At 39.6% G+C, this 20,506-nt stretch overlaps 1 protein-coding gene across 16 annotated transcripts in view; it reads left to right on the top strand.

Moving 5' to 3' along the window:
- FER (FER tyrosine kinase) overlaps positions 1-20,506 on the top strand; it is a 432,887-nt gene that overhangs the window by 278,213 nt on the left and 134,168 nt on the right. The window contains exon 17 of one of the 16 annotated variants that reach the window (XM_078852832.1): positions 5,884-5,912. The exons of the other annotated variants lie outside the window; for them this stretch is intronic. Within the exon in view, the coding sequence (XP_078708958.1) occupies positions 5,884-5,897 (14 nt within the window). The 3' untranslated portion in view covers positions 5,898-5,912. Of the gene's footprint in view, positions 1-5,883; positions 5,913-20,506 lie in introns of those variants that run through there. 16 annotated transcript variants of the gene reach the window in all.

Raw genomic sequence — 20,506 nt, forward strand, 5'->3', positions numbered from 1 at the left:
AAAACAAACAATTATGTAATTGCGCTCTCTTGCGCGCTCGCTCTCTCTCGGACCCCTCTCTGTTGGCTAGGTTGGACAAATCTCCTGCTCTGTGGCTTGAAAGTCTCTGAGGTGCAGGTTCCTCTCCCTTTTCTCCCAGTGGTAGAACAGATGACTTCTGAGAGGAGAATACACCGCTGTAGTCTCCCCTTTAACCAGTTCCTTATCCACCTTTCAATTTTCATACTGATCCTCATCTTTTCCAATTTAGCTAATAATTCTCCATGTGGAACCATATCAAATGCCTTACTGAAATCGAGGTAAATTAGATCTACTGTGTTCCCTTTGTCTAAAAAATCTGTTACCTTCTCAAAGAAGGAGATCAGGTTGGTTTGAGACAATCTACCTTTTGTAAAGCCATGTTGTATTTTGTCCCAATTACCATTAACCTCAAAGTCCTTAACTACTTTCTCCTTCAAATTTTTTTCCAAGACCTTGCATACTACAGATGTCAAACTAACAGGACTGTAGTTATCCGGATCGCTTTTTTTTAACCTTTCTTAAAAATAGGAACTCCAGTCATACGGTACAACCCCTGAGTTTACATATTGATTAAAAATTCTTGCTAACGGGCTTGCAAGTTCATGTGCCAGTTCCTTTAATATTCTTGGATGAAGATTATCTGGGCCCCCCGATTTAGTCCCATTAAGCTGTTCGAGTTTGGCTTCTGCCTCGGACGTGGTAATATCTACCTCCATATCCTCATTCCCATTTGTCATCCCACCATTATCCCTAAGCTCTCCATTAGCCTCGTTAAAGACTGAGACAAAATATTTGTTTAGATATTGGGCCATGCCTAGATTATCCTTTAACCTCCACTCCATCCTCAGTGTTAAGCGGTCCCACTTCTTCTTTATGTTTTCCTCTTATTTATATGGCTATAGAACTTTTTACTATTGTTTTTAATTCCCTTTGCAAGGTCCAACTCTACATGGCTTTTGGCCTTTCTCACTTTACCCCTACATATTCTGACCTCAATAAGGTAGCTTTCCTTGCTAATCCCTCCCATCTTCCACTCCTTGTAGGCTTTCTGCTTTTTCTTAATCACCTCTCTGAGATGCTTGCTCATCCAGCTTGGTCTACAACTCCTGCCTATGAATTTTTTCCCCTTTCTTGGGATGCAGGCTTCCAATAGTTTCTGCAACTTTGACTTGAAATAATTCCAGGCCTCCTCCGCCTTTAGATTCACAAGTTTTTCAATCCAATCCACTTCCCTAACTAATTTCCTTAATTTTTTTAAGTTAGTCTTTTTGAAATCAAAAACCCTAGTCACAGATCTATTTTTGTTTATCCTTCCATTTAGTTTGAACTGAATTAGCTCATGGTCGCTCGAACCAAGATTGTCCCCTATAATCATTTCTTCTATGAGGTCCTCACTGCTCACCAAAACCAAATCTAAAATGGCATTCTGTCTTGTTGGTTCAGCAACTACTTGGTGAAGGAATCCATCAGCTATCGCATCCAGGAAAATCTGAGCCCTATTATTATTACTAGCACTTGTCCTCCAGTCTATATGTGGATGATCACACAATTCCCATTAGTATTTACTTGTTTAAAAACATTAAAGAGGTCTCTATCCATATCCATATCGGATCCTGGTGTTCTATAGCACACCCCAAGCACTATCCCAGGGAGGCTCTAGTAGCTTTCTTCCCCAATGTGATTTTTGCACAGACAGACTCTGTCTTATCCATTCCATCACTTCTTATTTCTTTACAGTCTACCTCATCATTGATATACAATGCTACTCCACCACCTTTGCCTTTATTTCTGTCTTTCTTAAACAGCACATACCCTTCAATATCCATAGTCTAGTTATGACTACTATACCATGTTTCCGTTATCCCTATAATATCTGGTTTCACTTCCTGCACCAGTAGCTCTAGTTCCTCCATTTTATTACCTAAGCTCTTCGCATTAGTGTACAAACATCTTAATTTTTGCCATTTGAATTCACTCACATTCTTTACTCCATTGGGCACAGACATTCTATCGCCAATATTACCTATTAGATTGGTATGTACCTACCCTTATGTCCATTCTCCTACCCACGGCAATATCCTTTCTTATTTCGTTTTCTTCCCTCTCAAAGAGAATAACTGGCGTGGAGATTACCTGGACATCTCCCCCAGATTCCTAGTTTAAAGCTCTCTTGATCACTTGTGCCAGCCTCCATCCTAGAAGTCTATTTCCCTTCTTACTCAGGTGAAGTCCATCCTGAGAGAACAGTCCCCTGTCCATGAATGGTTCCCAGTGGCCATACATTCCGAAGCCCTCCTTATAGCACCACTGCCTAAGCCATCTGTTGAGCATCATAATCTTGACATGCCTTTGTTGCCCTTCTCTAGGAACAGGCAGAATCCCACTGAAGATCACCTGAGCCTCAATTTCTTTTAGCATCTTCCCCATCCTGGGATAGTCTCCCTTGATATGTTCCAGTGAGAATCTAGCCATATCATTTGTTCCCACAAGAAAGATAATGAATGGATTCTTTCCCGCTCCTGTTAGGATCCTCTTCAGCCTCAGGTCCACATCCCATATCTTATTATTTATGTTTCTAATTCTGTTCCTCCCATTGCAAGGGTAGGCGGTAAATATTCCTTCCCATATTCACCAAACTACCCTGGCTTATTGGGAATTGAGGTGGTGGCACAGCTGCTCTTGTCCAGTCTTCTCCCACCCTCTCCCTTTGGGGGGCAGATGGTGTGTTCCTCCCCAAAACTGCCATGTTTTACTACTATCATTTCCAGGGAGCCATGGTTCCCTGGTTTTTGAGGATTACTGCTCTTTGAAATAGCTGTTGTTCCTTCTGCTCCTCCCCTTCTCCCGAGAAGATGAAGGGGGATTTCTATCTGAAAACAGACAGAAGTGAGAGAGGGAATAGGGGGGTGGTTAAAATATTGAGAATAAGATTAAATTTGGCTACTTGTTCACCCTGTACATTTTTATGATCAAAGCATTTGTGAGCATAACTGAGTTTAAGTAGTTCTGTTTTCTGAAAACAGTGAGAGAAATAAAAAAGATATGTATATAGAGGATTCTTACACCATGAAAACCAGATTTGACATGAGGAATCAAAACATCTAGAAGATACAAAGTGCTACAAAGACCAGAAAAAAATGTTAACAAGGAAAACATTTGAAAATAACATTCTATGTAAAATATCCTCTGCCCATCTGCAGTTTTTATACTTTTACTTTTGTAGTTGTTTGAAAGCTTGGCAATTGCAAGAGAAACATCTTTTAACTTTTTTTATTTTACGTTTACAATTTGACTTAGGTAGCTGTTGGATAACTCATTGCAAGATCTTCATCTAGTTACAGTAGCATCTGTCTTTCGTATTTACCTAGACGATTAAAGCATTATTTTCTAGAATCCAAATTGTAGTTTAATTTAGAAATGGGATCATTTTACTCAAACATGTCAAGGTTTTAAAAATAACTACACCCTTTCATTATGTTTTTAAAAGCAACAATACACCCCTATGTTTACAAACACAGTTTTCTGTCTTAATTTAAAAAGGCTAATATTATAGTCACTTTCTAAGAAGGGTTGTGTTCTGTTGCTTTCCAGTCAAACCAGACATCTTTCATAATGAAGAAGCAGCAGTAATTAGGTCTTCGGATAAAAAAGAGGGGATTTTGCCAACTGGTTCATATTTCATGTATTAGCCATGCCACAGATACCATGTATAAATGTCTCAATAAAATAACATTGGTATCATTACTAAAAAGGACTCTCCAGGGTATCTTTTAAAAAGCATACTTTTCTGGCTGTATGTAAAATACTTAGTAATTTATTTATATTTTATTACAAAATAATTTAGATTTCCTATTATTACCCATTAATAAACCAGTTTTACTTCTAAATCAAGATCAACTCTATATCCTTCAGATTTATTGAAGAGGCGATCTAGTTATTTGTAAAAAAGATCTGAATGTACAGTCTATTCAAAAATTTAAAATGAGAATAAAATATCTAGGAAGTTTTTAAAAACTCAGCAGTTTGAAACACATTGCTAAGATAACCATTCAAGTCCTTTTTCTGTAATCTGTTGACCATATGCATTTTTTGTTGGAGATAAGTGACTAGGGTTTTATGGAAAATGGAAATACTCTTATTTGAGGTACTTGTTCATGCTAATTGACTGCTGTGAAAGAGAGATTTAGTGAAGCAGAAGGTTTAATATGTTTTGTGACTTCATAATGCCTAATTTGCCAACAGCCTTGAAAATATTATTAAAAAGATTTAATTTTATCCTGTCCTACTCAGATAATATGAACTCACTGAAATCATAAATGTGCAGTAGAGAACTGGACAAATGGTACAAGGAAATAATTTGGTGGAGAAATGCCCCACAAATTCTTGCAAGGACTCGGCTTTATGGGCCTAAATCAACATTTCCTGACTCTTGTGTAATAATAATTACTGCAGAGAAGGTTTTTTGCATGTGATTTCTTTAAGAAGATAAGATGCCGAATTGAGAATAAAAATACAAAACAATTTGAAAAAGGATTGTGTATCAAGATTTCTCAAACTCTCTTGCATTTTGAACCATTGGTTAAAATGAAGATCTTCTCATTGACTATTTTCCTTTCTTACCTGCTAGTCCCAACTCCCTATTTCTCCTATAATACTATAGGTTTTGGTTACTTGTAAATATATAAACAACATAAGAACAGCCATCTTGGGTCAGACAAATGGTCCATCTAGCCAAATATCCTATCTTCCAATAGTGGTCAATGCCAGATGCTTCAGAGGAAATGAACAGAACAGGGCAATTATCAAGTGATCCCATCCCCCTCTCGTCCACACTCAGCTTCTGGCTGTCAGAGGCTAGGGACACCTGGAGTATGGGGTTGCATCCCTGACCATCTTGGCTAATAACCATTGATGGACCTATCCTCAATGAACTTATTGAGTTCTTTTTTGAACCCAGTTGTAGTTTTGGCCTTCACAACATCCCCTGGCAATGAGTTCCACCAATTGACTATGAAGAAGTACTTGGTATTGTTTGTTTTAAACTGGCTGCCTCTTAATTTCATTGGGCAATCCCTGATTCCTGTTATGCGAAGGAGTGAATAACATTTCTTAATAACTTCCTCCACGCTATTCATAATTTTATAGACATCTATCATATTCTCCCCTTAGTTGTCTCTTTTCCAAGCTGAAAAGTCCCAATCTTTTTAATCTGTCCTCATATGGAAGCTGTTCCATACCTTTAATAATTTTTGTTGCCCTTCTTGGTACCTTTTCCAATTCTAATAAATCTTTATTGAGGTGGGGCAACCAGAACTGCACACAGGATTCAAGGTGTGGGCATACCATGGATTTATATAGTAGCATTACAATATTTTATGTCTTCTTATCTAACCCTTTCCTAATAGTTCCTAACATTCTGTTAGGTTTTTTTAACTGCTGCTGCACATTGATCGGATGTTTTCAGAGAACTATTCACAATGAGTCCAAGATCTTTCTTGAGTGGAAACAGCTAATTGAGATCCCATCATTTTGTATGTATAGTTGGGATTATATTTTCCAATGTGCATTACTTGGCATTTGTCAGCATTGAATTTTATCTGCCATTTTGTTGCCCAGTCACGCAGTTGCTTGAGATCCCTTTGTAACACTTCACAGTGTGCTTTGGACTAAACAATTTTGTGTAATTTAGTATTGTCTTCAAATTTTGCCACCTCTCTGTTTACCCCATTTTCCAGATCACTTAGGAATATGATGAACAACACTGGTCCCAGTACATATCCCTGGAGGACACCAATATTTACCGTTCTCCATTGTGAAAACTGCCCATTTATTTATACTCTTTGTTTTCTGTCTTTTAACCAGTTACTGGTGCATGAGAGGATCTACCCATAACTGCTTACTTTGCATAAGAGCCTTTGGTGAGGGACCTTGTGAAAGGCTTTCTGAAAGTCAAGGTACACTCTAACCACCAGATCAGCCTGGAACACATTTGGTGACTCCCTCAAAGAATTCTAATAGATTGTTTAGGCTTACCCAGGCTGTAATTGCCAGGATTGCCTCTGGAGCCTTTTTAAAAAACTGGTGTCACATTAGCTATCCTCCAGTCATCTGGTACAGAAGCTGATTTAAGTGATAGGGTGCATAGCACTGTTAGTAGTTTTGCAGTATCATATTTGAGTTCTTTCTGAACTCTTGGGTGAATACCATCTGGTCCTGGTGACTTTTTACTGTTTAATGTATCAGTTTGTTCCAGAATCTCTTCTATTGGCACTTCAGTTTGGGACAGTTTTATCACATTTGTCACCTAAAAAGAATGGCTCAAGAATCTTCCTCACTTCCTCTGAGGTGAAGAAGATGCAAGAATGCATCTGATGCAAAGAACTCATTTAGCTTCTCTGCAATGGCCTTATCTTCCTTGAGTGCTCCTTTAGCACCTCATTCATGCAGTGGCCCCACTGATTGATTGTTGGCAGGCTTCCTGCTTCTGATGTACTTTAAAAAAAATTGCTATTAGTTTTTGTAAAGCTCCATGACTGCACTGCAAATTCAAAGCTCTGCATAGCAAGACAGGGAAGGAAGGAAAAAGAAACAAAAAATTATAAAAGGAGAAAGGTGAGGACGAGGAAGGGAAAGGAAAGGAACAATAACATGACATTAGTTTGAGTATAAAATCTGGTACTTTGTATGTTGTTTCTTCTCTCTCTCTTCTTTTTGTTTCAAATGAATGGAAATGAAAGCTTTGTAAACTTTTAATTAGAAATCTTTTGGGGTGAAATATATTTTCAAGCATACCTTTTCTCTTTAAGGATATAGATCTACATTGTAGTGACTAGCTTTAACCTGACCGTGCAGGGGAGTCAGGACAAATTGTGACACTTAGCTCTGTCTACACAACAAACCTATGTTAGTATAACTACCTGGCTCAGGGGTGTGAAAAATAAACATCCCTGAGCGATGCAGTTATACCGACTGAACACCCGATGTAGACAGCGCTATGTTGACAGGAGAGCTTCTCCCATTGACATAGCTACCACTTCTCAAGGAGATGGAGTACCTAAGCCAACAGGAGAAGCTCTTCTGTTGGCATAGGTAGCGTCTTCACTAAGCGCTACAATGGTGCTGCTGCAGCATTGTGAGTGTAGACTAGCCCTGAGTCTCATTCCCTTCTGATGCTTTTTCTGGGACAATGCAGCTGTAATGCCACTCCTTACTCAGGGATAAGTGAAAAAAGCACAGTCTAGCCTTTCTTTTCTGTTGTTGTTAAATGTACTAGTTTCGTGTAACTCTTTTTATGAATTTCATGAATTTCAAACTAATTCATTGACCTGGTTGGTTTTTGCTGTTAATGTATAGTTTTTTAACCACTATATTCATGCCAATGTACTTTTTCATTACTGTATTATATCAAAGCTTATATTTCTGATTTCATCCATCAAAATATTTCTGAACCAACATTTGGGAGCAATGGATATTTTAAAGTGATACTTCATAATGAGGCAGGCTGTGGTGTGATTGCTCTGTTTCATTTGGTGCCTAATATCCAAAAACAAATGAGGATGGAATAGTTTAAGATTACCACTTACCAAGACAATGAAAGCATATTAATTGTTTGAAAGTAGAATTGCTTCCATTAATTTGTACATTACAAAAGTTTATTACCTGTTGACATATTGCACAGACACTGTACTGGCATTTTTCTTATTGTCTTTTGGATAGACCATTACATTCCAATAATCCTTATTCTTCTCTAGAGGCTGAAGTAAAAGGCTTAACTAACAAAGCATTAATCCTGGAAAGGGTTATTAGACATAAAGCAGAATTTATTACAACCATTACAGAATCATTCCTGTATCTTCCATAGTTTAAAAAGAGATGAAATAAGAATTTCCTCCTCTCATGAGCAAATGAGTACTTATATGAATCCTAAACAAAGCGATCTTCATCTTTGTATGGCTGATGTAAATGTAGGGCAACAACTAATCATGTTATATTTAGATGATTACGCCACATAATTGCAACAGGAGTAGCTGCATGTATTGGTGTGATGCCTCCTTCATATTTGTGAAATGGGCATTGAGTTGTTATATGTTCTATGGTCTGTTCTGGGCGACGATAGTCACACACAGGAGAGTCTTTAATTCTCCATTTGTGCAGCAAGTATCCACATCTGCTATGGTTTGCGCAGATACGGTTTAGGGTTGCCCATAAGCTTCATGGGAGATCGAAGCCAGGGATCTTCTGTGTCGGGTCTTTCATGACGTTTCACGTCTTGTGAACTCCCTTTGGCTTTCCAAGCTTCATCAGGGTTGAAGTTGCATTGTTGACAGCTGAATGTGTGGGCTGTGAGCCACTACAGGGTTTGCATTCCTAGGCCATTGGTGTATTTTTCCCGTATGTTTAACCAGCCTAGTGGCACACCAGCTTCAAGTAATGCACATAATGTAACTTATGGCTAATAGAATAGGACAAAAGATTTGGGGCGCTAATAATTGTTTATTTTGAAACACAGAATACTTCTTTTTGTATCACTGTACAATGAGAAGTTTCTCGTCATAGAGAATTATTTGTGTGTCTCTCTTCCGTAGCTAAAACTGTTCCTGGTGTTGCTTACATGTTAATTGGTGTAGGGTACAGCCAATAACCCTCTGCCAGAGAATCCTTGGATTTTGCCAAAGACTTTTGTCATAGGCACTCAGGTACTATGGTAATGGGGGCTATAAAAGTAACCTAGAAAGGTTGGTGATGGAAATGGACGCATTAAAACAGGTAGTGGAGAGAGTTGACAAAAACCACCCTTCAGTTTTTACTATAAAGGTGTTCTTCATTTGGAAACTAGCATTTTTACCTTAGCAGTGAAAGTTGGTGAAAGTTCCCTTGGCCTTTGTTTCAGTTTAAGAGCTTTGTTTAAGAGCAGGTGCTTAAAGTTTCATCTTAGACGTAGGGGAAAAGTTAATATTCAGTGAATCAGTTTGTGATGGTGGTCTTCCTTCTTCTGAAAAACAAAAGGAGATACAAATTAAGGCCAAAACTTTCAAAATGAGACTTCTAAATGTAGGCCCCTAAATGTTTCCAAATTTCCAAAGGTGCTGAGTAATTGGAGCTCTAGATGACCTCTCAAGGTCCCTTCCAGTCCTATAATTCTATGATTCTCTCTCTCTCTCAATGACCAGTAAGAACAGAGATTTCAGCACTTCTGCAAAACAACTCACAAAACATATTTAAATAAGCTGTGTTATTTTAGAAGTTTTTCTCAGAAGAATATAAGTGACTGCAATTTCCCTAGAAATCCAAACAAAGTGTGCTGCACTAGAGGACAAACCATAATACAACTGGCAATAGTGCTGAACAAAATATTTATATATTTAAAATACTTCATCTGGTCTTCCAGTTATGTTAGCACATTAAATTTAAAGAAGTTTCTCTTCATGGGTACTTATACCATGAAACAATAAATAACTTATTTTTTTATTACAAACTGAGAGGCTGTTAAATGCTTTGTTTCTTTATTCTGTTTGGTAGGGTTGAGAAGATTTTCTTATTTCACACTTGCTAGAAGGCACAGTTTTTTTTAAGGTGTGTATTTGTTTCCTTTGGGAAGGAAGATCATTCCTTCCATTATATGATTTTCATAGCATCAGTTCTATGTCTTTACCAAGTAGTCACAAGTAAATGTATTCACAGTTTTCATACAGCAAACTTCAGAAATTTTTGAATGATTTATTAGAAAAAGAGTACATGAATGGAGTGGTGATATCTAGCAAATATATAAAATTGGACAAGAAATATGGAAAGTTCCAAAGAATTCTCCAAGTAAGTGTATCATTCATTTCAAAGGAAAGGGGGGGCATAATCATCTCCTCCCTAAGAAAACCTCAAGAAAGGAAATGTCTGTATGGAACCCTCTGGAAGCTTTCCCAAAAATCGTTTCTATGGGGGAAGAGAGGGAAGGCAGATGTTCCCCCTGCAAGAACCAGATGTTCACTGTGCTGAAAATTATAAACAAGTATGTCTCCATTCCCAGGCTAATGCTGCTTTCATGAAGTTTGGCTAACTTTTGCTTTAGTTCAGCATATGATCATGCTTTAGTCCCTAATGTCCAACCTAAAACTCCCTCGTTGCAATTTAAGCCCATTCCTTCTTGTCCTATCCTCAGTGGTTAAGAACAACAATTTTTCTCCCTATCCCTTGTAACAACCTTTTATGAACTTGAAAACTGTTATCATGCCCCTCTCAGTCTTCTCTTTTCCAGACTAAACAAACCCTTTTTTTTTTTCAATTTTTCCTCATAGGTCATATTTTCTAGACCTTTAATCATTTTTGTCCCTTTTCTCTGGACTCTCTCCAATTTGTCCAAATCTTTCCTGAAATGTGGTGCCCCCAACTGGACACACTACTCCAGTTGAGGCCTAATTAGTGCAGAGTAGAGCGGAAAAATTACTTTTCATGTCTTGCTTACAACACTTCTGCTAATACATCCCAGAATGATGATTACTTTTTTTGCACCAGCGTTACATTGTTGACTCATAATTAGCTTGTGGTCCACTATGAGTCCCAGATCTCTTTCTGCAGTACTCCTTCCAAGGCAGTCATTTCCCATTTTGTATGTGTGCAACTGATGGTTCCTTCTTGAGCGGAGTAATTTACATTTGTCCGTATTGAATTTCATCCTGTTTACTTTAGACCATTTCTCCAGTTTATCCAGATCATTTTGAATTCTAATTCTATCCTCCAAAGCACTTGTAACCCGTCCTGGCTTGGTATGGTCCACAAACTTCGTAAGTGTACTCTGTATGCGATTATCTAAATCGTTGATGAAGATATTGAACCAAACCAAACCCAGAACTGATCCCTGTGGAACCCCACTCATTATGCCCTTCCAGCATGACTGTGAACCACTGTTAACTACTCTGGGAATGGTTTTCCAACCAGTTATGCACCCACCTTATAGTAGTTCCATCTAGGTTGCATTTCTCTAGTTTGCTTATGAGAAGGTCATGTGAGACCATATCAAAGTCAAGATATACCACATCTACCGCTTCCTCCCTATCCACAAGGCTTGTTACCCTGTCAAAGAAAGCTACCTGGTTGGTTTGACACCATTTGTTCTTGACAAATCCATGAGATAATATCTTTTATTGGACCAACTTTTGTTGGTGGAAAGGACAAGCTTTTGAGCTTCACAGAGTTCTTCCTTTGTCCTGGGGAAAGTAACAAGAGCATGTGAGCTAAATACATGGTGGGGGAGATATTTAAGCATTAAGAGTCCTCGTTCTCAAAGGAAATCTGCACAATACCTTCAAAAGATGAGCCTGGGAACTTAAATTCATAAGTCTGCTGGACACTAAAAACCATGTACTTAACACCGACACTGGTTTTTTTGGACTCATTAAAACAATTTGCAACACACCCGCCTGCCTGCTAACCCCTATTGCCCACTTCATTTTAAGTGGTTTCTTACAGCATGTCTGCAGCCCTTTTGTTAACAATCTGTCCCGCCCTGTATTTAGTTCAGATGCTTGGGTTACTTTCTCCAGACCTGAGGAAGAGCTCTGTGAAGATTGAAAGCTTGTCCCTTCCATCAACAGAAGTTGGTCTAATAAAACATATAACCTCACCTACTGTGTGTCTCATATCTTGGGACCAACATAGCTACAGCACTACCGACAACAATGGAAGAGATCAGATTTTACCCCTCACTGTTCATTTTTTTAAAAAAAGACCAACTACAGATATAAAGAGACTATAAGGGTTTATTTTAAAAATTAGGAATCTAAGGCACATCAGAATTTTTAAAGGCTGTTTTCTGGGGCTAGGCTAAAAATTCAAGACTTCTGTTTCTTTAAGCAGTAGCTATTGGATTCTCCATTTCTAGCTCCACCTCTTTGGTGATATGCCTCCTTTTAAAAATCCTAATGATCAGTAATTCTGGAATAGCTGTAAGGAAAATAAGAAACTGAGCAGAACACAGTTTTTCAGTTAGTATAGATTTGTCAAATTTCCACACTGTTCAAAACTTCAAGACCAGAAGCCTCCCAATCTGTCAAAACTTGTCATCATTATCAAATCTCTGGTATTCACATAAGATGACCTTAAATTATTTTCTCAAATAAGTAAGTAACCCTGTACAGTATACTCCCGATTATCTGAATAGCATGGGGGACATGGATTTTATTTGGATTATCAGGAGTTCAAATAATTGAGAAGGCAGGAGCCATTTAGCAGCAGGGTGTGCTCCCCCAAGTTGGGGTTTCCCCCTCTTTCTCCTCTCAGTCCTGGCTAGGGACTGTAGCTACACCAGGACTGCAGTGTTCCTCCTTTCACCTGCAGTGGGCAGGTGTTACTGACCCTGTGGCAGTGCAAGAAACCTTCTGCAGCTCTGCTGCCATGGCTCCACTCATTTCAATGACAGCTGGGCTGCAGAGGGATCCCTGCACGGCCAGGAGCCATTCAGCAGCAGGGTGGCCTCCCCAGCAGCGGCTGCTCTTCCTCCTTGCAGTCCTGGCCAGGGGTCTCTGCTGTATTGTCCAAAGCGTCACAGTATCCGTATCCTTTCCTTATCTCCCAGAGTGAGATACATGAGGTACATGCTGCAAAGGACATGTATATCATGCTGGGCGACAAGGAAAGAATTTGGAGAATAGGGTTTCAGATTAATTGGAGTATACTGTATATCAAAGTATTTACAGTAAGTTTTTTTGACCGGATAGACGGAGCAGTGTCTGATAAGCAGTTAGCTATCCTTCAGTATCAAGAAAATCGTGACTGATTCTTTTTCTGACATTTTCAAATCCAGAAATGCCATGGGGCCAAAGAAGATGATACAATAATTTTTTTATACAGCACCATTCATTCAGGATATCACAAAGTATTTTACAAAGTCAACTGTATCCTAAAGAGAGAAATAAATTCATGTGAGTTGTAAACAGGAAAAGTAAACTCATAGGGTGAGATTTCCTGACAGATAGCCCAAGTCAAAGAGAAACCCCCAGTTGTGTTGAGAAGAAGCCTAGCGGAGCTAAGTGGATGACTGAGTGAGGAGGCTATATAGTTAGAGATGTGCTGGGGAGTGAGGCCATGAAAAATGTGGGCAAGCATATGACATTTTGAATTAGGACTTCAGTGGGACTGGGCCCATGCTGAATGCTGTTTTTAGTTTAAGAAAAGGTGTTTAGGGCTCCAACAAACTTCTATTAAACATTATGGGTATGTCTGACAGCAGACTCAGGCTCATGGGGCTTGGGCTGCAGGGTTGTAAAATTTTGATGTAGACCTTTGGGCTCGGACTGGAGCTGGGGATCTGGAATCTCCCTCTCCCCCCTTGCGGCGGCTGAGTGTATATGCCACAATTTTAAAGTCCCATTTTACAGCCCGATAACCTGAACCCTGCAAGCCCCTGTCAGTCGACACAGACCAGCTGTAGGTGTTCAGTTGCAGTGTAGGCGGACCCGTATTGTTCACAATATGTTTAACAAAAAGGTATATGAAAAATACTTGTAATATTGCTTTCTGTATAAGAACATAAGAATGGCCATACTGGGTCCAATCAAAGGTCCATCCAGCCCAGTGGACAATGCCAGGTGCCCCAGAGGGAGTGAATCTAACAGGTAATGATCAAGTGATCTCTCTCCTGCCATACATCTCAACCCTCTGACAAACAGAGGCTAGGGACACCTTTCCTTACCCATCCTGGCTAATAGCCATTAATGGACTTAACCTCCATGAATTTATCCAGTTCTCTTTTAAACCGTGTTCTAGTCCTAGCTTTCACAACCTCCTCAGGCAAGGAGTTCCACAGGTTGACTGTGCGCTGTGTGAAGAACTTCCTTTTATTTGTTTTAAACCTGCTGCCCTTTAATTTCATTTGGTTGCCCCTAGTTCTTATATTATGGGAACAAGTAAGTAACTTGTCCTTATTCACTTTCTCCACACCACTCTTGATTTTATATACCTCTATCATATCTGCCCTTAGTCTCCTCTTTTCCAAGCTGAAAAGTCCTAACTTCTTTAATCTCTTGTCATATAGGACCCATTCCAAACCCCTAATCATTTTAGTTGCCCTTTTCTAATGCTAGTGTATCATTTTTGAGATGGGGGGGCCACATCCGTACGCAGTATTCAAGATGTGGGCGTACCATGGATTTATATAAGGGCAATAAGATTTTCTGTCTTATTCTCTATCCCTTTTTTAATGATTCGTAACATCCTGTTTGCTTTTTTGACTGCCGCTGCACATTGCATCGACGTCTTCAGAGAACTATCCACGATGACTCCAAAATCTTTCTCCTGATTAGTTGTAGCTAAATTAGCCGCCATCATATTGTATGTATAGTTGGGGTTATTTTTTCCAATGTGCATTACTTTATCCACCTTAAATTTCATTTGCCATTTTGTTGCCCAATCACTTAGTTTTGTGAGATCTTTTTGAAGTTCTTCACAGTCTGCTTTGGTCTTAACTATCTTGAGCAGTTTAGTATCGTCTGCAAACTTTGCCACCTCACTGTTTACCCCTTTCTCCAGATCATTTATGAATAAGTTGAATAGGATTGGTATTAGGACTGACCCTTGGGGAACATCACTAGTTACCCATCTGCATTCTGAAAATTTACCATTTATTCCTACCCTTTGTTCCCTGTCTTTTAACCAGTTCTCAGTCCATGAAAGGATCTTCCCTCTTATCCCATGACAACTTATATCTAAACAGTAGATATAAATAAAAATGTCTGTGTGATATGTCATATTGATTCAGTGATAGAGCTGAATTTTCAAATATGTGCTATGTTCACCTTTCCAAAGAACACAGCTGCATTGCTTGCTGAATATATAATTGAAAATAGAAGAAGATATTGCAAGGGATAGGTACAATTATTTTATAGCTTGTCTTGTATTTACTTTCACCAGATATGGAAAGATGTGCTGACTGTCTTCACTTGCCAGCCTAGAAGGAGCATTGCTTTAGATTGGCACATTTACCCTTACACTTAGGTTCATAATGGCACATTCTTTAGATTCTCTCTTTCAGATGCTGCAGCATTCAGATCTGCCACAGATCACAAGTTTCTTCTGCATTCATTGGTCTTGGTTCACTGGCATACACTAGGCTGGTGACAATGTTACATCAAACATAGGACTATTCTTAAGCATGGCGGCAGGTTAGAGTGGTTATGAGTGGTACATATTGTGTAATACTGCATGTCACTAGTATCGTGCCATATGATCTGTGAAAAGGGTGGATTTCACAGACGTGACGTATACGTGAGGTATGGGTAGGTCTCAGTGTATAATACAATTATACAGCTATATAAACAGCCATATAACTTAATTTGTTGCTAAGAAGCCATATAGGTCCACAGCAGTGTTTATTTTATTCCCATTTTCCACCTTTATTTGTCCATTCACTGTTCTGTTTTCTTTGTGTTTCTTTTCTGCCATGGGTTTCCTGTGCGTCATCCCAAGCTGTTGCCTTTAAAAGTATAGAGGGGAGGGCAATGGTAGGGAGTTCCTTTTGAGATTCAGAAAAGCAAACAACAGGAACAGGAATGAGTGCAACCTGCTCAATCTGGCCTTCCTTCACAAATAGTTGGCAAAAATGGCGAAGGTAGCTTCCATTTGAAATGCCTGAGAAGTGCAGGAGTGCAGCTCACCTCCTGCAAGGCTTGTAAGACATGTAGCACAGGAAGAGGACTGCCATCTGGGGTTCCTAGACTCATTAGGAGTGAAGTCCTGCAACAGACCTTGAGCCTTATTTTCCTAGGTTTAAGCATTTTGGTCTGGAACTGTTTGTTCATACGTGTTGGTAGAGCATCTAGCACAATCAGGCCCCATCCTATTGTTTTCTGTTTTATATACTAAAATTGCTGTACAGAGAAACTGCAGTATAGTGTAAACATAAGAATTGGAGAAATAACATGTAAAAAGAAAAATTAAATTACTTTTAAAAAGACTCACTAGTATAACTATTCTTTAGGAGAGAATACCCCTAAGTAGGCGCTCTGTTGTTAAAGGCCCAGAGTATGTCTAGATGCTGCACAAGTTACCAATAATAATAAATCAAATTTAGCATTGGTAGTTGGTGCCCAGAATAACTAGTGGGACTACAGTTAGCAGTTTTTCATAGGAGAATCATACTTTCTAAGTGACAAACTGGGACATGGGGGTCAGCGAGGGTTACAGGGAAGTATTATCTTGTGGGATAAGGGAGGTTGGTGCAGAAGTGGGAAGAAAAGGGGGCATGTCCCCTTTCCTACCCCCTTCTTTCAGAATGAAGAACTGGGACATTTTACAGTAGAAAGCAGGGAGGGGAACAACATCATCTCACTGACCCTTTTGCCTTTTCTAGTCTCAACCTTTGCCCCTCCAGTCTTAGCTCTACTCCACACACACAGACCATCAATTTATCCAAACTCTCATGACTAATTGACTTCATTTCCTCCTGCCCTCAACCCTACCAAAACAATCCATCCTCCCACCCAACCCTCACCTGCTCAAGAACACACTGCACATGTATGCATTGTGACATCCACGCCTAACTTCCCAGGCTGAGAAACCTCCTCTTACAACCTAACTTTTCCACAGATCAAAACCACCAGCTAAGCTCTGAACTTCCTTTCACCCAGCACCCCAATTCTCAGGGTAAACCCACACACACACACACACACACACACACAACCTTCCAGGCTCAGACTCTTCCCTTTCCTACCTACAATCCACCTCCACAAGGTGCAAGAGACACTCTTCGCTCTCACCCCCTATAGCTCTGACACACCCCAGCCTTGTCTAGAAACCCCTTTTATAATTTTTTAAACATGGAGAAATAGAACAAAACATGCCACTACAGTAGACAACTCACCCAAAGTATATTAATGTGTTTTGTTTTATTGTTGCATTTCTACTTGTTGTGTACAGCAAAGCAGGAGCCAAAGCCGGCTCTAGGTTTTTTGCTGCCCCAAGCAAAAAATTTGCCACCCCAAGTTCCGAGAGCGCAACTGCCCAAGTGTAAAAAAAAAAGGGGGGTGGGGTGGGCGCGGGGGGGTGGTCGGAATGCCGCCCCTGGAATTGTGCCGCCCAATCACATGCTTGCTTTGCTGGTGCCTAGAGCTGGTCCTAGCAGGAGCAGAGGTAGCAAGAAGCATATGCATCTGATCTGAAATCTCTTTTAGAAGCCTTTTCTATGCCTTCTCATGCTGTTACTTGTAGCCCATGTAGTGAATGTGATTTAGGGGCTTGAGTCAGCAGGGAGCATATGCAGACAGACCTATTCCCTTTCTTTAGAGAGCAGAACTGAAATAGCTTCTCGGAAACCTCTATTCTCTGCTCTCTGTCACCTCCTGATCACGCTGTCTGAAGTCCATATACTGCAGGGTCAGGTGGCAGCCATTGGTAGTGCAACATTCAATACTGGAAGACAGCTCCAGTCCCACCGAGAGTCTCCTGTGTCAGCAGGTGGTGCTGTACCTAACAGTATATCAGTAACACTAAACAGTCTGCCCTGTTAGCCCCTAAAGACCAGCTGCACCTGGAAAGTAGAATGTAAGAGGCATGCTGAAACAGAAACATTAAGATATGTATGTATGAAGGGCCATATCTTCAGGTGTGCCCGAGCAGTAGTTGAGGTGGAATGTGATTAGCACATGGGCAGACCCACAGATATATTTTTTCTCACACAGACAAATGTAGGCATACTGGAATCAGATGCTCTTCTGTCAAGCTATTGAAGATAATCTCATTTACTCCTTTTGTGTGACAGGGAAAAGAAAATTTTGGGGTCAGACTACTGCCGTTATGAGCAAAGTTAGGATCTCAGTTGGGCACAGTGATAGCATAGTTAACAGTTTGTAACAAAGACAACCATTTACCCAAGAGGAAGATTTAAGTGTTTGAAGGTATTAAAATAGATTAAGTGAACTGAGGTCTTGCAGAAAAAGTGAACAGATATGTACAATTGGGGGTCACCCGCCTAGAAGTTATACCAGATCCTGAATCTAGTTCAGAGTAGGATCTTTGGATGCCATAGTTTGCTAGAGAAACAAAATACAAACACCCAGACATTTGCAGGCAAAGGTAATTATTATTATTGCTTATGTATATTTGTATTTATCCTGAAGAATGTACCTACATTTTTCATGCAATGGAAAATATCAGATCATTAGGTGTTGGAAATTTCACCCAAGTGTATTTGTAATGTGTGCTTCTATGATCATAAACCACTAACATACAACATTTTTCATATTCACACGGAGGAGAAGTTATTCATCTGAAAAACAAAACTGCCATCAAAATAAGACAAAAGACACAAAGTAATCTTACTATTCCCCCAGTTAAGGATATAACTAAATTGCAATAAATCATTCAGGGACTACATAGCAGCTGTTCATATTCCTATCTGAAGACAAATGTGTAATCCTTGTGAGAGAGAGATTCTGTGTATTGTATTAAAAGAAAATAATGGTCAGGAAGTATACAAGAACAGGACTCCAGATCATTTGCTGAGACATTTTTCTTTGTTCCATATACAAGGTTATATGGGATAGCTAGGCGCAATAATATGCTATATATAACAGTACCATTTGCCAGGACACTGTACACACATTCACCCATCACTCAGGATGAAATGTGGTGCTCCTTGATGAGATGAAGAATCTGAAGTAACAGTAGGGACTCACGTTAGAGGAAAATATGATGTTCAGCTGAATTATATAATGCACAGATGTACTACTTCTGATGAAGAATTTTTGAGTACATGCATACACTCAGGGAGCTGTGCAGTCTTTTGCAATCACCACTTCATGCAAGGTCATGCAGTGTATTGCTGTAAAACTGAAAAACCCCGTTTTCTTCTACAAGTATTCTCTGCGCAGATCCAAACTTAAGTAAGATTTCAAACTTCAATGCCTTCTAGAAAGCTTTGTCTGTTGAGGTCACTTGAATAGTCCCTCATGATCATGTTCAGATCCAAGGCGAAAGAAAAAGAGTACTTGTGGCACCTTAGAGACTAACAAATTTATTTGAGCATAAGCTTTCGCGAGCTACAGCTCACTTCATCGGATGCATTCAGTGGAAAATACAGTTGGGAGATTTATATACAAAGGGAACATGAAACAATGGGTGTTACCATACACACTGTAATGAGAGTGATCACTTAAGGTGAGCTATTACCAGCAGGAGAGCGGGGGGGGGGGGGAGAAAACCTTTTGTAGTGATAATCAAGGTGGGCCATTTCCAGCAGTTGACAAGAACGTCTGAGGAACAGTGGGGGGTGGGGGGGAATAGTTTTACTTTGTGTAATGACCCATCCACTCCCAGTCTCTATTCAAGCCTAAGTTAATTGTATCCAGTTTGCAAATTAATTCCAATTCAGCAGTCTCTCATTGGAGTCTGTTTTTGAAGGTTTTTTGTTGAAGAATTGCAACTTTTAGGTCTGTAATCGAGTGACCAAAGAGATTGAAGTGTTCTCCGACTGGTTTTTGAATGTTATAATTCATGACGTCTGATTTGTGTCCATTTAGTCTTTTACGTAGAGACTGTCCAGTTTGACCAATGTACATGGCAGAGGGGCATTGCTGGCATATGATGGCATATATCACATTGGTAGATGTGCAGGTGAACGAGCCTCTGATAGTGTGGCTGATGTGATTAGGCCCTATGATGGTGTCCCCTGAATAGATATGTGGACACAGTTGGCAACGGGCTTTGTTGCAAGGATAGGTTCCTGGGTTAGTGGTTCTGTTGTGTGGTGTGTGGTTGCTGGTGAGTATTTGCTTCAGGTTGGGGGGCTGTCTGTAAGCAAGGACTGGCCTGTCTCCCAAGATCTGTGAGAGTGATGGGTCATCCTTCAGGATAGGTTGTAGATCCTTGATGATGCATTGGAGAGGTTTTAGTTGGGGGCTGAAGGTGACGGCTAGTCGCGTTCTGTTATTTTCTTTGTTGAGCCTGTCCTGTAGTAGGTGACTTCTGGGTACTCTTCTGGCTCTGTCAATCAGATCCAAGGCTGTAGAAGAAGCTATAGCCTCACCCTCAGTTCCTTCCATCTGCCAGAATGTTTGGACAAAAACAACTTCCTTCCATCTGCTTTTCTGTTGTCTGAAGTTTTCTTGTAGTTAAACACTTTAATTGTTTCTTGGATTACATTTAAAAAACATTAAAAGAATGTTAAGGTTGTTAAGTCAAGCATTCAGAGTATAGGTAATACTAGAATTAAGGTTGTCTGCACAAACTTAATTCATCCCACTTGTGTGTATGCATTATGATACTGTCTTTAATTACATGAGCACATTTTTTCCACAGGACCCCTGCCTCATTAAGAGAATAAGTAGTTATTCAATATTTATTTTATACTCTTTAATGTACAACTTCCATACCCTGCACTGAATACAATATTATTAATTTCCTCATGGGCATTTCTGTGGTAATCTCACCATAGTATCAAATGCTTCACAAACATTAATGCATTTATCTTTACAACATCCTTGTGAGATTAAGTGGTGGTGGT

This window comes from Lepidochelys kempii, chromosome 5, assembly GCF_965140285.1.
Source record: "Lepidochelys kempii isolate rLepKem1 chromosome 5, rLepKem1.hap1, whole genome shotgun sequence".
Classification (NCBI taxonomy): Eukaryota; Metazoa; Chordata; order Testudines; family Cheloniidae; genus Lepidochelys; species Lepidochelys kempii.